General features: G+C 35.4%; 4 protein-coding genes across 13 annotated transcripts in view; 1 reads left to right on the top strand and 3 right to left on the bottom strand.

Annotated features, from left to right (window-relative positions):
* The window catches only part of LOC127874834 (ras guanyl-releasing protein 3-like), a 296,898-nt gene that overhangs the window by 91,203 nt on the left and 186,213 nt on the right, over window positions 1–19,482 (bottom strand). The window lies entirely within an intron of this gene.
* The window catches only part of LOC127874832 (DNA polymerase eta-like), a 220,026-nt gene that overhangs the window by 141,701 nt on the left and 58,843 nt on the right, over window positions 1–19,482 (top strand). Inside the window, exon 10 of the mRNA XM_052419465.1 lies at window positions 19,071–19,243. Coding sequence (XP_052275425.1) covers window positions 19,071–19,243 — 173 coding nt within the window. The remainder of the gene's footprint in view (window positions 1–19,070; window positions 19,244–19,482) is intronic.
* LOC127874838 (uncharacterized) overlaps window positions 1–19,482 on the bottom strand; it is a 180,765-nt gene that overhangs the window by 113,267 nt on the left and 48,016 nt on the right. The window contains exon 3 of one of the 2 annotated variants that reach the window (XR_008047129.1): window positions 9,161–9,884. The exons of the other annotated variant lie outside the window; for it this stretch is intronic. The gene's annotated coding sequence lies outside the window, so the exon portion shown is untranslated. Of the gene's footprint in view, window positions 1–9,160; window positions 9,885–19,482 lie in introns of those variants that run through there. 2 annotated transcript variants of the gene reach the window in all.
* Window positions 1–19,482, bottom strand: part of LOC127874836 (uncharacterized) — a 62,434-nt gene that overhangs the window by 18,480 nt on the left and 24,472 nt on the right. The window contains exon 1 of one of the 4 annotated variants that reach the window (XM_052419475.1): window positions 13,773–14,350. The exons of the other annotated variants lie outside the window; for them this stretch is intronic. Coding sequence (XP_052275435.1) covers window positions 13,773–14,104 — 332 coding nt within the window. The 5' untranslated portion in view covers window positions 14,105–14,350. Of the gene's footprint in view, window positions 1–13,772; window positions 14,351–19,482 lie in introns of those variants that run through there. 4 annotated transcript variants of the gene reach the window in all.

Here is a 19,482-nt window from a genome sequence, read left to right as displayed (position 1 = left end):
GGCCTTCACAACGGCACAACTGTGTTTAGAGTAAATTTGCCTCGATGCATTTCATTTACATCTACCAGAGCAGGTGTTTTTACAGTTGCATTTGATAAGCTCTCTACAACTCTTAGCAGCTTTCGGAAGGGAACTCCAAAATGGGACCCAAGTGTCATTGTTCTTGATCCATCCCCAGTCACTAGGATTAGGCAACTCAGGATTCGCAATCATGGCTTGACCCCAAACATGACCTGCTTGATACACAGCCCTATTAACATGCTGGACAAGTGCGCATGGAATGTTTTCAATCTGTCTATTTCCTTGAGAAAAGATATGCTTCCTAGCTTAATTTACAGATGCAAGAAATAAGGTTTTGCTTTACAATAAGATAATGTATCGTTCCACAACTTTGAAATCCTCATCTGTCACTGAAATCAAGGGACTTGACAACCGTTTAAAAACTGGGAAAAGATGAGGGAGCGTAATGAAAAGCGTGAATGCTGTCTTTTTGCCTGCAAATGCAGAGACAGTATCGCATCCTGACAATGCATGAAGAAATAAAAGAAATAAAAGGTCAAACGAAACATCTTTGCCAAGACGAGTGGCTATCAAATTAGCTCTTATGTACATGAAATGTTTGCTGTGTCCAAATGCTAGCCACAGTTCACAATTTTCGAACTGACTGATGGTGCAAATCGTTAGCACTAAGACATTTGTGTCAGTTGCATGAAGCATTACTTGCTTGTAGCCTCGTTTTTACGCATCCACAGCATGCAAAATCATACAAGAATCAGCTTCCTCATGGTTGCAAGGCTGTATATTGCTCATATCTGGTTCCACTGACTAAGTTCTGGTGTTAGCAACTAAAACATTCTCTCTAAAAGTGGTCAGAACCACCTTCCCTGGTGGTGTTTTCAAAAGACTAATTTGTGTTGCCAGAAACTCGTAAAGTGTTGTTTTGTTTTCATCAACCCTTAAGAATGATTTCCAGTTAGCAGGAATTCGAGTCGATCCGTTTACTCTGATTTTATCGCCTGTCCATCGACTGTGTCTTGTATGTACTTTGAGGCTGTTGGGGTTCTACGTATCCCATACTACATTGACCCTGTCGACTTACATTAGCTGCTTAGATAAATAAGGTAATACAAGCTTCAATGCATAATCACGGAACGTTAGAACTCTCTTGTCTGACCTGTTGGGATCCTGGGACTGAACAATGGCAGCACCATCTAGTATGCTAACCTCTACAGGAGGACTCATCTCTGGCGATTCCTCTTCTCTTTCTAGACACTTCAGTAGGTCTGCTTTACTACCTAGTCTCATCTTGTTATTTTCTGCTATAGATAGGGGCCATGCATGGTTATTGTGTTCAAAAAAGGTGTCTTACTCACCGTATCTAGAAAATAATTTAATGTCACTTTTCATACTCTTAACTTTTGATGCCTTTGCCTCTTTCTTTCTGGACCCAGTTTGAAAAAGGGGGAGTGAATTTTTTTTTATTGTCTCGTAAAAACCTTTTATATTGTTGCTTAGACGTTCTACAATCACAGATTCATACTGAGCTTTTCCAATTGATTCTGCTGTCTTCTTCAAAGGGATTTCCCATATCATCTATTGTTTCGACTAGCTGGCGTACCTGAGTCTGAAACTTTTATTGTTTAGTTTGCTTCTCCTCATGGTGTTTATTATCATCTGAATTGTCTGTATGATCACTCGCTTCAATAAGAATGCGGGATGTTTCTGGTGCAGACACCATCCATCTTCGAAGTGCATCTGGATTTTCAGTTAGACCAACGAATCCACCGTCACCCTTTACTTATGCATTCTGCTACTCATGAATTTGGTCGTGAGCAAGGGCTAGAAATCTGTGTTTAGTTTTATTTGTTACAAAGTGTCCTTTTGTGAACTATTCTTTGACATCGATACTTCTTTCTTTAAGTAAAATTAAATCTTGTGAATGGACAGTCAGCCAACGAGCATAATGAACATGGTCTTTTGCAAACATCCATGGCACCATCTTACCCAGGCATTCTACATACATCTCGTAATTAGCCTCCCTTTGACATTTCATAAACTGTAAAAACAGTATTTCAAGCTCCATTGTTTTATTCCAGTACGCAAATTGAGGATGGATATTATCCATCATATCTGACCACTGCTGATAATCTAACTTTTTAGCACTATCTGTGACTCTTTCGGCATACTCTTTATAAGCTTTACACTTCAATATATAAAGAGCAGCTACCATCAATTGGTGGGCCCACTGACCACGTGAAGTACTAGCACCATTCTGTATGCTGTCAGCTCTACCAGCGGAAAGCCCTTTTTCGTACAATATGTCTACAAGATCTTTACGTCTGGTTTTATTGTGTACTGTAAGGCTCATATATAAGGGCAACATTGTCTCTCTATCTAAAGGATGCAGTGTACGAACATGTTTTGAATCTTTCTTCGCACGTTTTACAGCATTAAAAACCAAGAGCTGTGCCATTGAAGAAGCAATATCTTTAAGGTTATATTCTGGTCCAGTCTCGTGACAAATATCTGTCCCAGAGAGTATCATTTCAACTAGCATATTTAAAGATTTGGGCAGATCTTGATACTGGGCATCAATCAAATAGCCTTTGAATTAAACTTTTTGCTAAACAGGTCTTTTCGTACAATACTTGCAGCTCGTAATAAGGTGACAGCTTCATTGTCGTGATTTATACTACTTGCACAAAGTAAGGCATCACCAATGTCTTTCTTAAATGACAATACAACCTCATAGTTTTTTGGTATTGAATATATATCAACTACAGGAGACTAGATCTAATTAATTCATTTAATTATATATTTTAAGTCCAGTTCAACACTCCACTACCAAATATCATGCTGGATACTCATAAGTCCATTTCAACACTCCACTACCAAATATCATGCTGGATACTCATAAGTCCATTTCAACACTCCACTACCAAATATCATGCTGGATACTCATAAGTCCAGTTCAACACTCCACTACCAAATATTATGCTGGATACTCATGTGGATAATTGCTGAAAAGTTAATTGTTAAAAAAACTGTTTTTTCAACTTACTGATTAGTAACATAGTTATGTATATTATGTGAACATTTGTTATGTGATTTACAAAGGTGAAGTTGGTATTTGGTTTAAAAATTAATGTTTTTTATTCCTGAAATTTCCTTGCTAGAAAAGTTTGGGTTACAATCATGACAATACTTAATATACATGTATATAGCAGCTTGTCATTCTATTATTATAAATTGACAAGAATTCTATAAAATTTATGTGGCATACTATTTATGCTATCTCAACTTGTTTATATGAACATTAATTGATGTACATTGAAAACGTAAGGAATATATAATTGTTTACTTCTGAATAATTTGATATTTTTATTATAATTGTATATAACATAATTATAATTATGCTCTGAGATCATTACATACTCTTCGCATATATATATATATATACTTTCCATTACATAGTTTAATTAACATTAATTAATATGTTGTTTAATTCAATAATAAACTATGTACATGATCTGTTAGGTTCTTTATATTTTAAACCATCATTCAAATACAAGCACGATGCTCTTTATTACAATGTGCTTTAGTTAATTATTATCTCTTTGATACCTATTAGCCCGACAAAATAAGGTTTAATATAATGATTTACCTATAGATTTGAAATGAAGGTAAATACTATATGAAACGGGTATTAAATATATTTTCTTCTAATGTTATACAAGTGTGTATATGTACTTAAGGTAATGTACGTATAATCTCCCCTTTCAAGTACGAATTTGGAGGATTATCATGTAATGCATCAATAAATACCCATACAATTTCAACAGATCATGCACCTCTCATTCATAATATTGCATTATTTTCACATTTAAATCATTTTCACACAATAACTGTGACATATAGCAATTTCCGGAAAATCTCTATCTCAGAAAAGCCGTTTTTACCTCCCTTTTTGAAATTGGTTTAAAAGTAGGTTCCCGGACAGATAGAGCGTGTCCTCACGTCTTATTTCATTAAGGGTATATTAAATAAGCTTCATACCAATTTTGGTGCTTTCTTCAGAAAGTTGAACATCTTTGGTATTTTTTGTGCCATAACCTATTCACTAATATTCCTAAAACTTTAAAGTTAGTTGTGCCCCATACTAGTTTATAGTTAGTTTTAATTGATTGTATGCTGAACTTTTTGGAACCAATCCATATGAGATTTGTTTTGTCATGATTAATTTTTAATCCAGAGCAAATGGCAAAGTTATTTAACAGATCAAGGGTAGCATTTAGGGAGACATCGGTGTCATCTAGAAAAAGAGATGTATCATCTGAGAAATTTTATATTCAATATTTTGTATCACTATCCCTTTTATTGCATTACAATTTCTTATTTTAATAGCCACAATTTCAGCACGGAGAATAAAAATATACAAACTTATTGGGTCTCCTTGTCAGCGGCCTCTTTCAATTGTAATACATTCTGATAAAAACCCATTGATTTGAAATGCCATTAAGGTATGATGTAGGAAAAGGGAAATCCATTTTTTACCATCGTCCAAAATTAAAATAATCTAATGTTTTTTCTATAAAATCAAACTCAAGGGTATCGAATGCCTTTTCAAAGTCAATGGTTATCAAGAGTCCAGGGATATTATTATCTTCTGTATATTTCATAATATCATATAATAGTCTGGTATTCTCACCAATATATCTGCCTTTAATAAATCCTGTCTGATCTTTAGAAATAAGAGTGTCAAGGACAGTTTTTAGTCTATTTGCAATAGTCCCAGATGCAAGCTTGTAAACGACATTTAAAAGCGTTAGTGGCCTTAAGTTTTTCAGAAAATGTCAGGGTTTATTATCTTTAGGTATACATGTGATTATACCTTGTTTTTGAGTAACTGACATGGTTCCAGGGGTAAAACCATAATTAAGGCTTCTAACTATAAAATGACCTAGATCTTTCCAAAAGACTTTAAAAAATTCTGCTGTGAAACCATCTGATATTTCCTTAAGTGTTAGTAATCCTTCCAATGATTGAGATTGTGCAGTGCTTTATTTAGTAGTGTTAATGCCTTTAAGGTCATCATGTACATTGTACGAGTCATTAAAAATAGACTTTGTATACAGTTTTTTGTAGAATCGGGCTGCTTCTTTTAAAATACTTCGATTGTCAAGTAGCCGTTGACCTTCATCGTTTTCAATAAAAGGGATGTTTTTACTAGTAGCATATTGAGATTCTAAGTTACAAAAGTAATTTGAGGGTTTTTCACCTTCATCAATCCATTTCGCCTTTGCTCTAATAAAAGCCCCTTTCAATTTCATGTTCCGAATGTTTATAAGTTCTTGATGCAAAATATTGAGTTCTTCAATGTTATCATTCGTTAATTTCTTTTCAATGTCTTCAATTGCTTTTAAAATATGATCTTCCCTCTCTTTTCTCTTTTTCGATTTGAAGCTTGAATATGATATGGTTTTACCCCTGATTTCCATCAATAAAGTTTCTGGAAACAGTTGATCATTGATATTAAACTGTATTAAGTCATTATCTAAGGTATTAAGAAGTTCAATATTATAAACAGGTAAGGCATATTGCTGCTTAACTTCTTCAATTTTTTGCTTTATGCAATTAAGATATTCTTGGTCATAAAGTAATGAGTTATTAAATTTCCACAGGCCTTTTCCATTTTCTATTTTGCTAAAGTTTAATTCCAAGGTTATATGGGAGTGGTCTGATCTGTAGCTTGCCTGTATGTCGATTTCCGCATAAACTGATGAAAATCATAAGTAGTTAAAAAAAAGTCTAGTCTGCCTTGTTGGAGGGTATTAGGCTTTCGCCAAGTAAAACATTTTGCATTACCGTTTATGACCCTAAAAGTGTCTATTAGATTTTTATCACGGATAACAGGAGATAATATTTCCCTTGACTTCTTATTATTATCAAAAGTTTTATAGTACGCATAATCAATATTCACATTAAGTACAAAATTGAAGTCTCCACATAATACATATGAATCGTTTCGTATGGTCTCTATTATATTGAACAGTTTACTATAGAACAAAGGAATATCATTGTTAGGTCCATAAAGAGTGCACAGAGTAAATCTATGGTGATCTATTGTTAAGTCTAGGATTAATAAATTTCCTTTGGTATCTTTTTCTTGTGTATGCACTTTAAAAGACATGTTCGTTAAACATTTTATTTAATAAAATACATACTCCTCTTGAATTAGAAGTGCCGAAACTAAAATAGCATTCACCACCCCATTGTGAGTAAATATGTTTTTCCATTGAAGAAATAAAATGACAATCATGCAAACAATATATATGGGCATTAAGACTTTTAAGATATTCAAAAACTTCAGATCTTTTAGAAACATCATTCAGACCACGACAGTTGTAAGATACAATCTTTACATTATCCATTTGTATTATAAACGATAACATTTTCGTTGCAACACCATATATATAAAAAAGCATTCTCATCTACTGCAGTCAATATACAATTCATTTTATATTCATCCAAACAAACAAACGGGCATTGAAAATTTAACACAAACATACAATGTAACAAGAACATTAAACATACATTTTAAACAAGAACACAACAGTAGGTCAAATAGTATGATAAATTGCCCTTCATATTAGACAATACGGTCTAGTTGCTAAGCTATTCAAGATGTTAAATTGAAATATAAAAATATAAACATAAGCAAGTGTAGTAGTAATCATAATCACTTGTCTGTCTATAGGACATTTTATTCATAAGGCTTTTAAACAATTTTACTATCAGAGGCTATTGTATAACAGCAGAATGCAAATATTGGTACAAAAAATTATTAAACACAAAAAAATAAACACTTTCTACCATTCCTTTAACAGCTGAGGTTATATAGAAGCACACCATTAATCAATTTAAAAACAAACAAAATGTACAAATGAGCCGTATAAAACAAGAGCAGCGATTTTTTGAGACAGATAAATACGTACAATTTATTTTGACTTGCAGAAACAAGCAAAATACAACAACTTGGGTGTATTTTATCAACCGAAATAAAAATATATATACTTAATTTTAGCTCGTAAAAAATAGTCTATATGAAAGAGTTGAGCATGTATTTTATGATTCAGAATGAGTGATACTTATTATACCTGGCTCACATTTCCTAACAGTGAAAAAATGCCATTCTAAATTTAAATATTCAATAAAATACTGTTCAGTTCATTATCTACTATCAGTCTATTCTGAATAGTTACGCAAGTCTGTCATGGTCCACTCTCTGTTAAACTGCAGAGTACAGTTATTCACAAAGACCATGAGAAACTTTAGAAAATCATGTGTGTTTTTATAAAGAGTGACCTTTAGATAAAGATCACTGGTCTATGTATTAAAAGTACATTTACTAGTAATAACACTGACTGCTCCACGAAAAAAGACAGGTCTTTTAACATGTTTGGATAGCCGAGAAATGAATAAGAGTAGAATATAAAATTAGTAAAATATTCAAGCTATTGGATTGTTAAAGTGTGTGTAATTAGATCTTTTTAATTGGTACATTTAACATTTCATTTTAGAGCTTAAACATATTATGCATTAAAAAAGTTAACATCAGCCAGTGATTTAACAATTATTAGAGTTGAGGTAATATCAAATCAGTATAAAATGTAGCAACTACAGTGATCACATTATGTCATGTGATATAATTAAATATTGTCTACATAAGGATTATTAAATCAGTAGAAATATGCAACAGCTAAGTTGACAGACATATGAAATATTATAAGCAATTTTAATGAAATGGTATTTTACAAATTTGTGTACAGCTTAATCCCATAGTATTTGTATATACCAAACGGCAACCAATTTGTTTTTAGATTAAAGACAAATCATTGTGATTAATATTTAAAAGGAGATTATATAGTACAACTTGAATAGTGTGTAACATACTGAGTGAAATATGCACAAAAAATAATTTCCACAGTTTGTATTAGAGTTGCTCTTGTTGTCACCACACTACATACTGCCTCCCGTCTTGAGCTTCCTGTTGCGGTTTCGGAAATCACTTATTGTCTACATTGTCAAAAATTTCAAACTTCGTTCATCGGAGGTGGTTTGTCCGAAAACCAATCCCTTAAAGAACCAGGCGTTTTTTATATCAGGGTGTAGAAGTAGCCTACTAATCAGTCCTTGATTGCGCTTCGTGACATCATCTACTAGCCTGAATCCTTTCGTTTTCATCGGTGTTCGTTTTTCATAATGGATGATGTTGCGTTGTTGTTTCGCAGCTTAATTATGATTGGTCGAATTGCACCCTTCTTAGTAGGAATGCGGTGTATTGCGATTATATTCTCTGGCTTTAGTTCAACGTCTGCCGTTGTCATTAGGATGTTATATACAGTTTGCGTTAGACTGGTTTCTGATTCGTATGGTGATTCTGTGATGTTCATTATTTTAACGTTGTTTTTTCTGGAATACTGTTCATTGTAATTTGCTAGCTTAAGAGCTTCTCTGCTTGTGTCAAACGTTTTTCCAACTTTTGCTTCCAGCTCAGTTATTGATTTTGTGGTACTGCTCTCAAGCTCATCAATCTTTTGTTTTAGCTGTCCATTTTTTATTTCAAGGCCTGCTATTTGTTCTTTTAATGTATTTGTTCTGTTCTTTACTTCATTTTCAATCTGTTTGATCATTGATTCTTCAATCAGTTTCATTATTTTGGAAATGGTGTTTTTTTATCAGTTCTTCTATTTCTTCCCTTTTTAACATGCTTTTGAGATCCTCCCTTAACCCTTTGCATGCTGGGAAATTTGTCGTCTGCTGAATTTCTAAAATTAGCATTTTCTTAGATTTTTTTCAAAAAATACTATCAGAATAGCAAACAGTTTGGATCCTGATGAGACGCCACGTTCTGTGGCGTCTCATCTGGATCCAAACTGTTTGCAAAGGCCTTTAAAATTCAGCTCCAGCGCTTTAAGGGTTAATTCACTTATTCCATCTGTCATAGCTTCTAGCTGTGTATGAATATTTGTCAGCTCTTCAATGCTTGTGTTACTGCTGTTATTTGAATCAGCACCCAGTTTCTTGGTGGCTGGTTTTGTTTGAGGCTTTTGTCCTTTGAAATTTAGATGAGCTTTGTCCGATTTACCGTTAGCACTGGTTTTGTTTGAGGCTTTTGTCCTTTGAAATTTAGATGAGCTTTGTCCGATTTACCGTTAGCACTCATATTGAAGTATTGTTATATTGTTTAGAAATTGTAGTTCAGATGAAGTATTTAATCCAATCAGCGTTTAAATTAGGGCACACAATTGCACAGGTAGTGATTATCAACTGTTCAGTTATTTTGTAAGTCCAATATGTCCACTGTGTCCAGGGGTCTTCTCAATGTGCTTATAAAATCCAGTTTTTCAACACATATGAACACTATTTTTCACTAAATATCACTACTAATGTCCACTTTTTTAAATAACTATTTCATCCCATGTGTTACAGACATGATTACTTAATGTTTAGAACCAAACTGTACTATTTTCTGTCACTATTTCATATTTTAAAGAGCAATTTAAACAGGAGCTGTAATCAGCCTAACATCACAGTTACACCTAAACCTCAATATTTTGATGCACTAGTACATTAAAAATGTAAGCCTAATGTTATTTAATTGTCAAGAAATGTGTCCAGCTAATTGTGACATTTTATTGAATTTCAGAATATTGTTCTTCTGAAACATTAACTTTGAAGTATAATGACTTCAATAGGCTATGAAAGGCGCATATACGAAAATGGCACAAGCACTCAAATATTAATACATCTAAAAAATTAATTATCATAAAACACATAATTTGTTACAGTAATTATAGCAATTGTTTTGTGACAAACAACACCTGACATGAAGCCAAACAAAATTACTTATCAGCATCAACATAGATAGATGTCGTACATGCTTGTTTGAAATGGTGCTATCTTAGGCGCATTAAAATATCTGATTTTCAAAGGAAGTTTAATAAATTGTTAATTATGAAAGATAAACTCTATGAATATGCTCTTCTTATTACCTAGGTATTAACTGCCATGACTTAATGAACCATTCTCAGAAAAATATGGAGATATTACTTCTTAATATTGTTTTTATCAATGTTCTCTTTTCCACTAATAGATCTATTGCAATTCCATAACAATGATTTTATTGTTATTATTTTGTCCCACAATGATCTGGTCAGTGTTGGTATTGTAGCAGACGGACAATGGTCCTCTCACTCCATCTTTATTTGAAGCAAGAGTAGCCAGCTTCTTTCTTCCCTCATGATCCACCTGTATCACAGTATTGGAGCTGTATGCGCAAACAAGGACCTGTCCAGCAGGTGTGACATGTAGACCACCTGGCATCTGAAGATCAGAGTCAGTAAAAGCCGACAATACGGCTCCATCTTTGGCCAGTGTGAGGAGCTTGTTGTTTGTGTTGTTAGTGACAAAGATCCGTTCACCATCAGGACTTACTGCACATTTGAACACTACAAAACATACAACATGTTAGATACTAACAGAAAATAAATAATGACATAAACACTTTATAAAAATTATGTCATGAAAGTTCATTGTTGTTTTTAATATTCACAGTACAGCAGGAATTGTATTTTATGTTTAAATAATGATATATAAATGTGTATAAAATGTTCAATGTCTTCAATATTCAAATATATTTACAATACATTTACCTGCCATTGCACCTCCTGTATCCTCATACAGCTTTTTCACAAGTGTCCCAGTCATATTGTAGTGGTAGAGAGCAGTGAAAGAGGTGATATACAATGCTCCCAGGTGGTGGGCAATGCCAATAGCTACATGTGGTAACTTAAACTTCCTCCCATTCACCAGCTGACCATTGCTCACAGATATGAACTGCACACCTGCACCATAAAGAGTTACAGCCACCTCACTGGATGTGATTTGGCAAATGTTATATGGATGACCAGACACATCACAGTACCCGGACACATTGTAACTTTTGTCAAACAGTTTCACCTTATTATTATCGAAATCTGCAGCAATGACATGACCACTAGGCAGGCTGAAAATGCCTACAAAAGAGCAAGTCTGACATATGTCACTTGATATTTTCACATTATACTCGGACTTCCTCTTCGCAGTCAACACCTTTTGGGGAATCATTTTGAGTGTGAGCGACTGAATGCTGTCTACAATCCTTCCTAGACTAGACTGTTGAGACAGGTACTGCCCAATATCAGTGTTTGCTTGAAATATAAGTGAACTCTTAACCTTCACAGGGTTCTCTCTTAGATATGTCTCAGACTCGTGTATTTTGTCCAAGCATTTCCTGCTGGCTATGAACTCCATTTCTTTCTTGCTCTTATCATTAAGGTCCTGTACAGCTTCACTGAGTTGTTGGAGTTCATCCTTCAGTCTGCTGCAGTTGTCAACATCTTTCTTAAGAGAGATTTGCAATGTCGTCCTAATTTCCTCCAATTCTTTCAAAGTTGTTTTTTCTAGTTCATCTAAAGCAGCATTTAATTTCTTACGCAGGTCTCTGATTTCTTGCAGTTTTTCACCATATGATCCCTCCACGGACTGTAGGCTGTCCTCTTGTTTTCTCTTTAACTTATTTATGTCAGCAAGAATTTCTTGAATTTTGTTTGACAACTGCTTTATATCCACTGAAAGCTTTTTGACTGATTCAGAAATTAGAGCCAAATTGGTACATTGTCTGAAATAGCAACATAAATCTCAGTAATCAATTATCAAGAAGACACATAAAATATCTAGGTTAAATAAATTATATACATCAATTGGGTCAAATTGAAAGTGCTTCAAAGGTAGGTGTGTTCATATTTATGTACATTTTGAATATAATTCAGTCTAAGTTTCCATTACCAGTGAAAACCATTTTTTAATCTAGATGTGTAGAAAAAAAATCCACAAATATTATATTGTAACATAGTTTCAAAATTTTTAAAACAACTCTTGAAATTCTTTAAACAAGTGAGCTTGGAAACTATTGCCTAATTTAGATATTTGATTGATGTAAGTGATAACAACCTCCCCTTTTCTAATTGTGTTTTCGTTCAACTACATGTACTGAAATAACTCTTAGTTTCCCAATTTTTATTTTTATGCCCATGGTTCTGGGGGCATATTAAAATCGCACTGTCTGTTAATCCGTCAGTCCGTCTGTCCATCTGGATTAGTTTCCGCTCAATAAGTCATGCAATTGTCATCAGATCTTCACCAAACATCATGACAATGTGTAAGGCAATAACATCTAGGTCAAGTTCGATAATCAGCCAAATTGACCCAGACACTCTTGAGTAACGTCCCTTGAATCATCGAAAAAAAATAATAAATTATTGTTTCCGCTCAATAACTCGAGCAATTGTCATCAGATATTCACCAAACTTCATGAAAATGTGTAAGGCAATAACATCTAGGTCAAGTTCGATAATCGGCCGAATTGACCCAGACACTCCTGAGTTACGGCCCTTCTATCATCGTAAAATTTGTTTTTTCTAGTTTCCGCTCAATAACTCGAGCAAATGTCATAGGATCTTTGCCACACTTCATGAAAATGTGTAAGGCAATAATATCTAGGTCAAGTTTGATAATCGGCCGAATTGACCCAGACACTCCTGAGTTACGGCCCTTCTATCATCGAAAAATTGCGTTTTTTCTCGTTTCAGCTCAATGACTAGAGCAATTGTCATCAGATCTTCACCAAACTTCATGAAAATGTGGAAGGCAATAATATCTAGGTCAAGTTCAATAATCGGCCAATTTGACCCAGACACTCCTGAGTTACGGCCCTTCTATCATCGTACAATTTGTTTTTTTCTCGTTTCGCTCAATTTCTTGAGCAAATGTCATAGGATCTGTGCCACACTTCATGAAAATGTGTAAGGTCATAAGATCTAGGTCAAGTTCGATAATCAGCCATGTTGTTAGATGTTATTGTCCTATATTAAAACTTAACTTTTTTATGCCCCCCGTAGAGTGGCATATAGCAGTCACACTGTCCGTCCGTCTGTCTGTCCGTCTCACTTTTGCGTTTAGGTTTCAGAAATGTTCATAAGTTCTATGTCGCTTCATATGAAAACTTCATATTTGGTATGCATGTGTATATGGACAAGGCCTTTCCATACGCAGACAAATTTTGACCCCTTTGACCTTGTTTCTAGGCCGCCCTCTCTTCCTTTTCCCTTGGGGGTTCCATGTGAGGGATTGCCTTGTCATATTGGATGCAGGCCTGCAAAGGATGTGGCCTATCCACCTTTAACGTCTCTGAAGGATGTCTTCTTCAACTGGCTGCTGGTTTGTTCTTCTCAGGATTGTGAGGTTGAACTTCCTCATCTCTGCGGCCACTTGTGCTGTCTTCTTAGTCTCATACATGGTTCGGACATTCCTTATACCGATGGTGGTAGTAGTCCTGGTGGAGTTGATGGTCTTCGGCCTGATGGCTTTCAGTTGGCACTAGCTTTCACTGTCCGGCGTCATGCGTCCTTCAGCTGTAGGCCCACCTTCTCCCAGGTCCGTGATGTCTGTTGTTATTTTGTTTCGCGTTTCTGTAGCAATAAGTTTTCAACAGGGTAGGGTAGCTAGCCCTACGCCCAACCCTCCTCCTTTTTTAGCGAGGCAAAAAATCCGAAAATTAAAGAGTTATGAAAAATAATTGTTTTGTTTGGCTAATAAAGGAGTTGTCTGAAAAATTAGAATGTCCGAAAACTTAGAGTATTACAGTAACTATAGTTCCCAGTTTCACTTACCTGTGATTCAGTAAAACACAATCAGAGCAGCACAGCTGACTGTGGTCCTGGCAGAACATTTTCAGTTTCTTGTTGTTGTGAACATCACATTTCATTAGCAAATCCTCCAATGTCTTTGTTAAAGGCCATTTATTTGTTTCTCCTCTTTCATATTTTAAATGGTTTACAAATATTTGATCATGATGATGAATGCATTTTTCACAAAAACACTTCAAACATGTTTCACAAAAAATTTCAGCACTTGCTTCTGTATTTTTACTTTCACAAGGGTCACACGAATAGTCCTTCACTAAATCTGAAGATTTATTAACTGAATCTACAAAAGTTGCCATGTTGAAAAGGCGTTGAGAACTGTCTTCTATTAAATAGTAGTGTTTTCGCTATTATCTTGACTAGGTTAATGAAATACAATTCGTGATATCAAAACCAGAATGTGTTGCGAATCGACAGGCACAGTTTTCAGTATTATACACAATGTACTGAAACTTAAGCTTGTAAAGGCTGCCTAATATTGGCTGTTGAAGCTAACAACCCACTTTAAATACACACTTGAGCACATTCCATAGTCAAGTCACAAAGCGATCTTGTTCATAGATAACGTTTAACATTTGGCAGATAACAGTGGTACAGGTATAAACCATTTTCAGAAAATGGTTTAAACTTGATACATGTATTCAGTTAAAGGGAAATTATTTGCAGATTTTTATATTTAACAGAAAAGTAGTTATATGTAAATTTTAACAAATATCTTATATTTAGAATATAATATCAGTAATAGTCTTAACTGAATTAAAAAGGCAAGATAAATAGGTTAATACAAAAGATTGTCTTGCCCAGGAACAAGGAAGCAAAATCTAACACACTTTAACAACACCACTGAGGCTTTAATACTTTACTCCAACATTCAAACAGCACATTAGTTATATACACATTTTCCAAATGTCAGTAGAGGTGTTACAAACACTCTTAAATGTTATGGAATCGCTTGATAATTATACATAAATGATCCATTTGTATTAAGGCAAAGTTGTTATTTTACTTGTGTGAATAAAATTAGTCCATTCTTACGTTAACCTTAGTAACCACAATTCTGGGAAAGTGTCAGTTTGCTTAACTATGAACACTTCTCTGAACACTTCTCTTAAACAATTATGATTCTGTCATTGGTAGTTACAAAATGTGGAATTTACAATTAGTCTTATGTACCTTTATTGATTGATCTATGTTTAAAACATTTCTTACTTGCATTTTTAGCTCCACTGGTCAGAAGCCAGCGGGGCTTATGTCATGGTCCTGTGTCCATCGTTTGTGCGTGCGTCCGTGCGTTAACTTTTTCTTTAAACATCTTCTTCTCCTAAAGTACTGGTCCAATTCTGATGAAATTTCTCAGGAATGTTCCTTGGGTAAACCTCTTTCAAATTTGTTCAAATTATGCCCCTGGGGTCAAATTTGACCCCGCCCCGGGGGTCACAAAATTGAAAATTTGCTTATATAAGGCCCATTTTGTAAAAACTTTAAAAATCTTTTCGTCCATAACCATTGGGCCTAGGGTTATCAAATTGGGTATGTCGAGACATCTTATAGTCCTCTACCAAATTTCTTCAAATTATGCCCCTTGGGTCAAATTTGACCCTGCCCCGGGGTAACAAAAACGAACATATATCTCTCATTTTACACTGGTAGATTCTGCCTAAGCATTTTTAAACGAGCGATATAATTGGCTGTTGTTTCCCAATCTTCCAATTAAAATCAGTTTCATAAAATGTGTTTGGTATTTCGTATGCAAATGGTGCCGTTGTAAAGCGAAAATTAAGATTATTGAATGACATCATTTTATGATTTATAAACAGATTGCAAAAAATATTTATTAAGATAAACTTAACAACAAATTGTTACATTGAAATGAAGTGATGTTAATATTCAGTAGCAAAAAAGTAAGGAGAATCCAACTTAAAAAAGATGTATCTATTAAAAGTACAACTACTAATGCCGTGAACAATCCCCTTCTTTATAACATGACTGCCGCTAAGTCTATTACTAGCAACCTATCAGAGAATAGGTCAGATACCTTATTTCAATATATGGCAATCCTTGTTTTTTTCAACAAGAGGGCCATGATGGCCCTGTATAGCTCCACTGTTTTCTGTTTTTTATGCGAAACAAGGGCTGTTTGTAAAACATGCATGCCCCCCTATATGGGCTATAAGTTGTAGTAGCAGCCATTGTGTGAATACGTTTTTTGTCACTGTGAACAACGGTGGTGGTGGTGGGGGTGGGGTTGTGGGTGGGTGGTGGTGGTGGTGGTGGTGGTGGTGGTGGTGGTGATGGTGGTGGTGGTGGTGGTGGTGGTGGTGGTGGTGGTGGTGGTGGTGGTGGTGGTGGTGGTGGTGGGTGGGTGGGTGGGTGGTGGTGGGTGGGTGGGTGGGTGGGTGGGTGGGTGGTGGTGGTGGTGGTGGTGGTGGTGGTGGTGGTGGTGGTGGTGGTGGTGGTGGTGGTGGTGGTGGTGGGTGGGTGGGTGGGTGGGTGGGTGGGTGGGTGGGTGGTGGGTGGTGACAATAACAATACTTAAGAATGATCAAATGGGAAAAGGTAACCTAGCACTGGCAGTAAATATGGGGCTCATTTACAGGTCAGATTTGGAATCTCTGCTGTAAAATGAGATTTTAAATGAATTTAAGGGAGGCAAATGCTTTAACAAAAAGAACATGCATAAACGGTAGTTGTTTCCCTTGTTTGAACCATGCTAAATCCTTAAAATGCCTATTTCCAGTAACTGTGACCTTCACCAGTGACCTTGACCTTTGACCTAGTGACCACGAAATCAATAGTGGTCATCTGCGAGTCATGATCAATGTACCTATGAAGTTTCATGATCCTAGGCCCAAGCGTTCTTGAGTTATCGTCTGACAAGCACCTGGTGGACAGACCGACAGACAGACATACCGACAGACCGACATGAGCAAATCAATATACCCCGTTTTCTTCGAAGGGGGGCATAAAAAAGCGAGCAATGCGCATGGGTTGAAATGTACTCAAGCATGTGACAATTTTCAATTTTGTGACCCCCGGGGCAGGGTCAAATTTGACCCCAGGGGCATAATTTGAACAAATTTGAAAGAGGTTCACCCCAGGAACATTTGTGACAAGTTTTATCAGAATTGGACTTGTAGTTTAGGAGAAGATGTTTAAAGAAAAAGTAAACGCACGGACGCACGCAGGCACAACGGACACAGGACCATGACATTAGTCCCGCTGGCCTCTGGCCAGTGGAGCTAAAAACAAACCAATGTCAGATGGAAAAAGTAAAGGAAAGTAAGGTCAAGCTAATTGTTTGTCATGATATCTCTTTAAAACTCACGCCATATGCAAGTAGTGTTGCCAAGTTCGCAACAACTTGATGAATTATAATTCAATTTTTTTGTCTCATAAACATTTACTTTGTTTAACAAACAACAACTACAAAGTTATCATTCATACTGCCTTTCGGCACATCATGAACCTGAAAAACTCGTAACTTTATGTTTCCTCAGGCAAATATCTTCTTTGTACAATAAACAATTTCTTCACCACATTAACAATCCTGCTACACTCGCCAATGTCTCAAGAATAAAGTAAAGTTCAGGTGATCTACGTCATTAGGTATTTTGCATATGTCATGAACTACATGTATATAAGTAACAGAAACTTTGAAACCTACAAACACTTTTTGGAATTTTGGAAAAAGATTCATGATTGAATGAAGGAACTTTCATTAATCTTGTAGAACATGCGTAGATTTTATCTTCAGCATCTAAAAATATGTGAAATAGAAAGAACGACAATATCTTTTGAAGAGATAAATGTACTTACGTTATAAGCAAAGGACCTGTGCAACAATTCCCGGACTTTTTAGTCTGTTTAGTTAACACCGTAGTAACGTTTTCCATATATAAAAAATGCTCACCCTTCCAACTTTAAGCACCCAGTGGGACGAGGGATAGAAAGAGAAAGTCACATGCTTGAGTAAATTTCAACCCATGCGCATTGCACGCTTTTTTCGCATAAAAAACAGTGGAGAGATACAGGGCCACCATGGCCCTCTTGTTATCAACTCACATTTCTGTTCAGAACTGAATCATCAAATTTGCAAACTTAAGCTAAATTGAAGATAAAATTTCCACTAGAGAGTTATTATATCAAAATAAAGGAAGTCAACAACTACATGATTTGTTATCATAAAAGAAAGATACAAAGCTTTTTGCCACATTAATAAATTACGTAATGTGTAATGACACATGATTGCAATGATGGAAGTTAACAAAACATGAATAACTACTGTACATATTTAATCAGTAAATTTTATTTATTATTGATTGTCTAACATGTTCCCTTTTTAATTGGCGTTTTACATATATTTGCTATGTTTGCTTTATTTAAGGTTTTCATTTGAAAATAATTGTACAATAGTATTTTCCTTATTTCTCTATAGGGCATAAACATAAAAAAGTAAATGCCTTTGATAGTGTCAATTACTTTGAGTTTACCAAATTTGAACTTTTGCCTTTGCATTGGATTTCGTTATAGCGTTCTTTTTCTATTTGTACCATATATACATTCATATACCAGGTAGTAAAAAAATCTTCCAAAACACTTGGGTCAGGTGTTGAAGTTTAAACCTATTTATTTAAGCTTGATTGCATAGATAGTGTTAAGCTTGTTTGAAACACTTAGAATCAGTACTATGATGTCTATGGGGAAGATTTACAGAACTCTCACACAGTGGGAATCGAACTCGTGACCTCCTGATTGTTAGGTGGACACCATATCCACTACGCCGAGGCGACTTGTTTGATATTTGGTGTTTAACATAGTATGGTGGTTCTTGACCTGAAAATCATCTCTGAAATCGCAGGACCCAGAGGTTTGTTAGTTGGCATGCATGGTCTTGTTTGTGTGTAATTTGCCTTTGAACAAGCGGTGTGGCGGTATTAGTCATAATTTCATCAAGCTCTAGTGTTCATTGTGATAAGCCTCGCTTTGGAAAAAATGGGCATAATGCATGTGCGTAAAGTGCCATCCCAGATTAGCCTGTGCAGTCCCCATAGGATAGTCAGGGATGACTCTTTCCAACTTGACTGGATTTTTAAAAAAAAAAGGCTTTCTTTAATGAAAAATACTTTTAAAGCAAAAAGTTTCCTCCTTGATTAACCTGCATGGACTTCAAAGGCTAATATGGGATAATACTTTATGCACTTGTATTAAGCCCATATTCCCAGAGCGCGACTCAAATTCTGAAATTGCTGTCTCTCTCTCTTACAGAACAAGAGAACTGCCAAGTCTCTGACCCTGTCCGTGCGTTATGACAGCCAGCCCAGCCCAGTGTCAGCCTCTCGCGTGTGTGCCCTCGGCAAGTATGACGGCAAGAAAATGGCCGAGGACGCTTTCTCTCTGGTTCAGCAGTTTAACACCGCTACATCTGACCAGGCAGCTTGGTAAGATGGTGTTGTGTTCATGTTAAAATGAGGATCTAATGTGAAACAGTTGTATCATGTATACTGGAAATTGACATTTATCTAGGTACATGTATGAAATGCCTAAATTTGCAAAATTTGATTTTTGAATTACTATTAGAACCAGTACTTTTTGTGACAATTACATAAAATGATTATTGGTAATCTTTCTGATCTGCCGGGTGGAAAATGGATGTGTAGATATATAACAAATTGATAAA

Source organism: Dreissena polymorpha, chromosome 3, assembly GCF_020536995.1.
Source record: "Dreissena polymorpha isolate Duluth1 chromosome 3, UMN_Dpol_1.0, whole genome shotgun sequence".
NCBI lineage: Eukaryota > Metazoa > Mollusca > Bivalvia > Myida > Dreissenidae > Dreissena > Dreissena polymorpha.
This window is presented reverse-complemented; position numbering and strand designations above follow the sequence as displayed.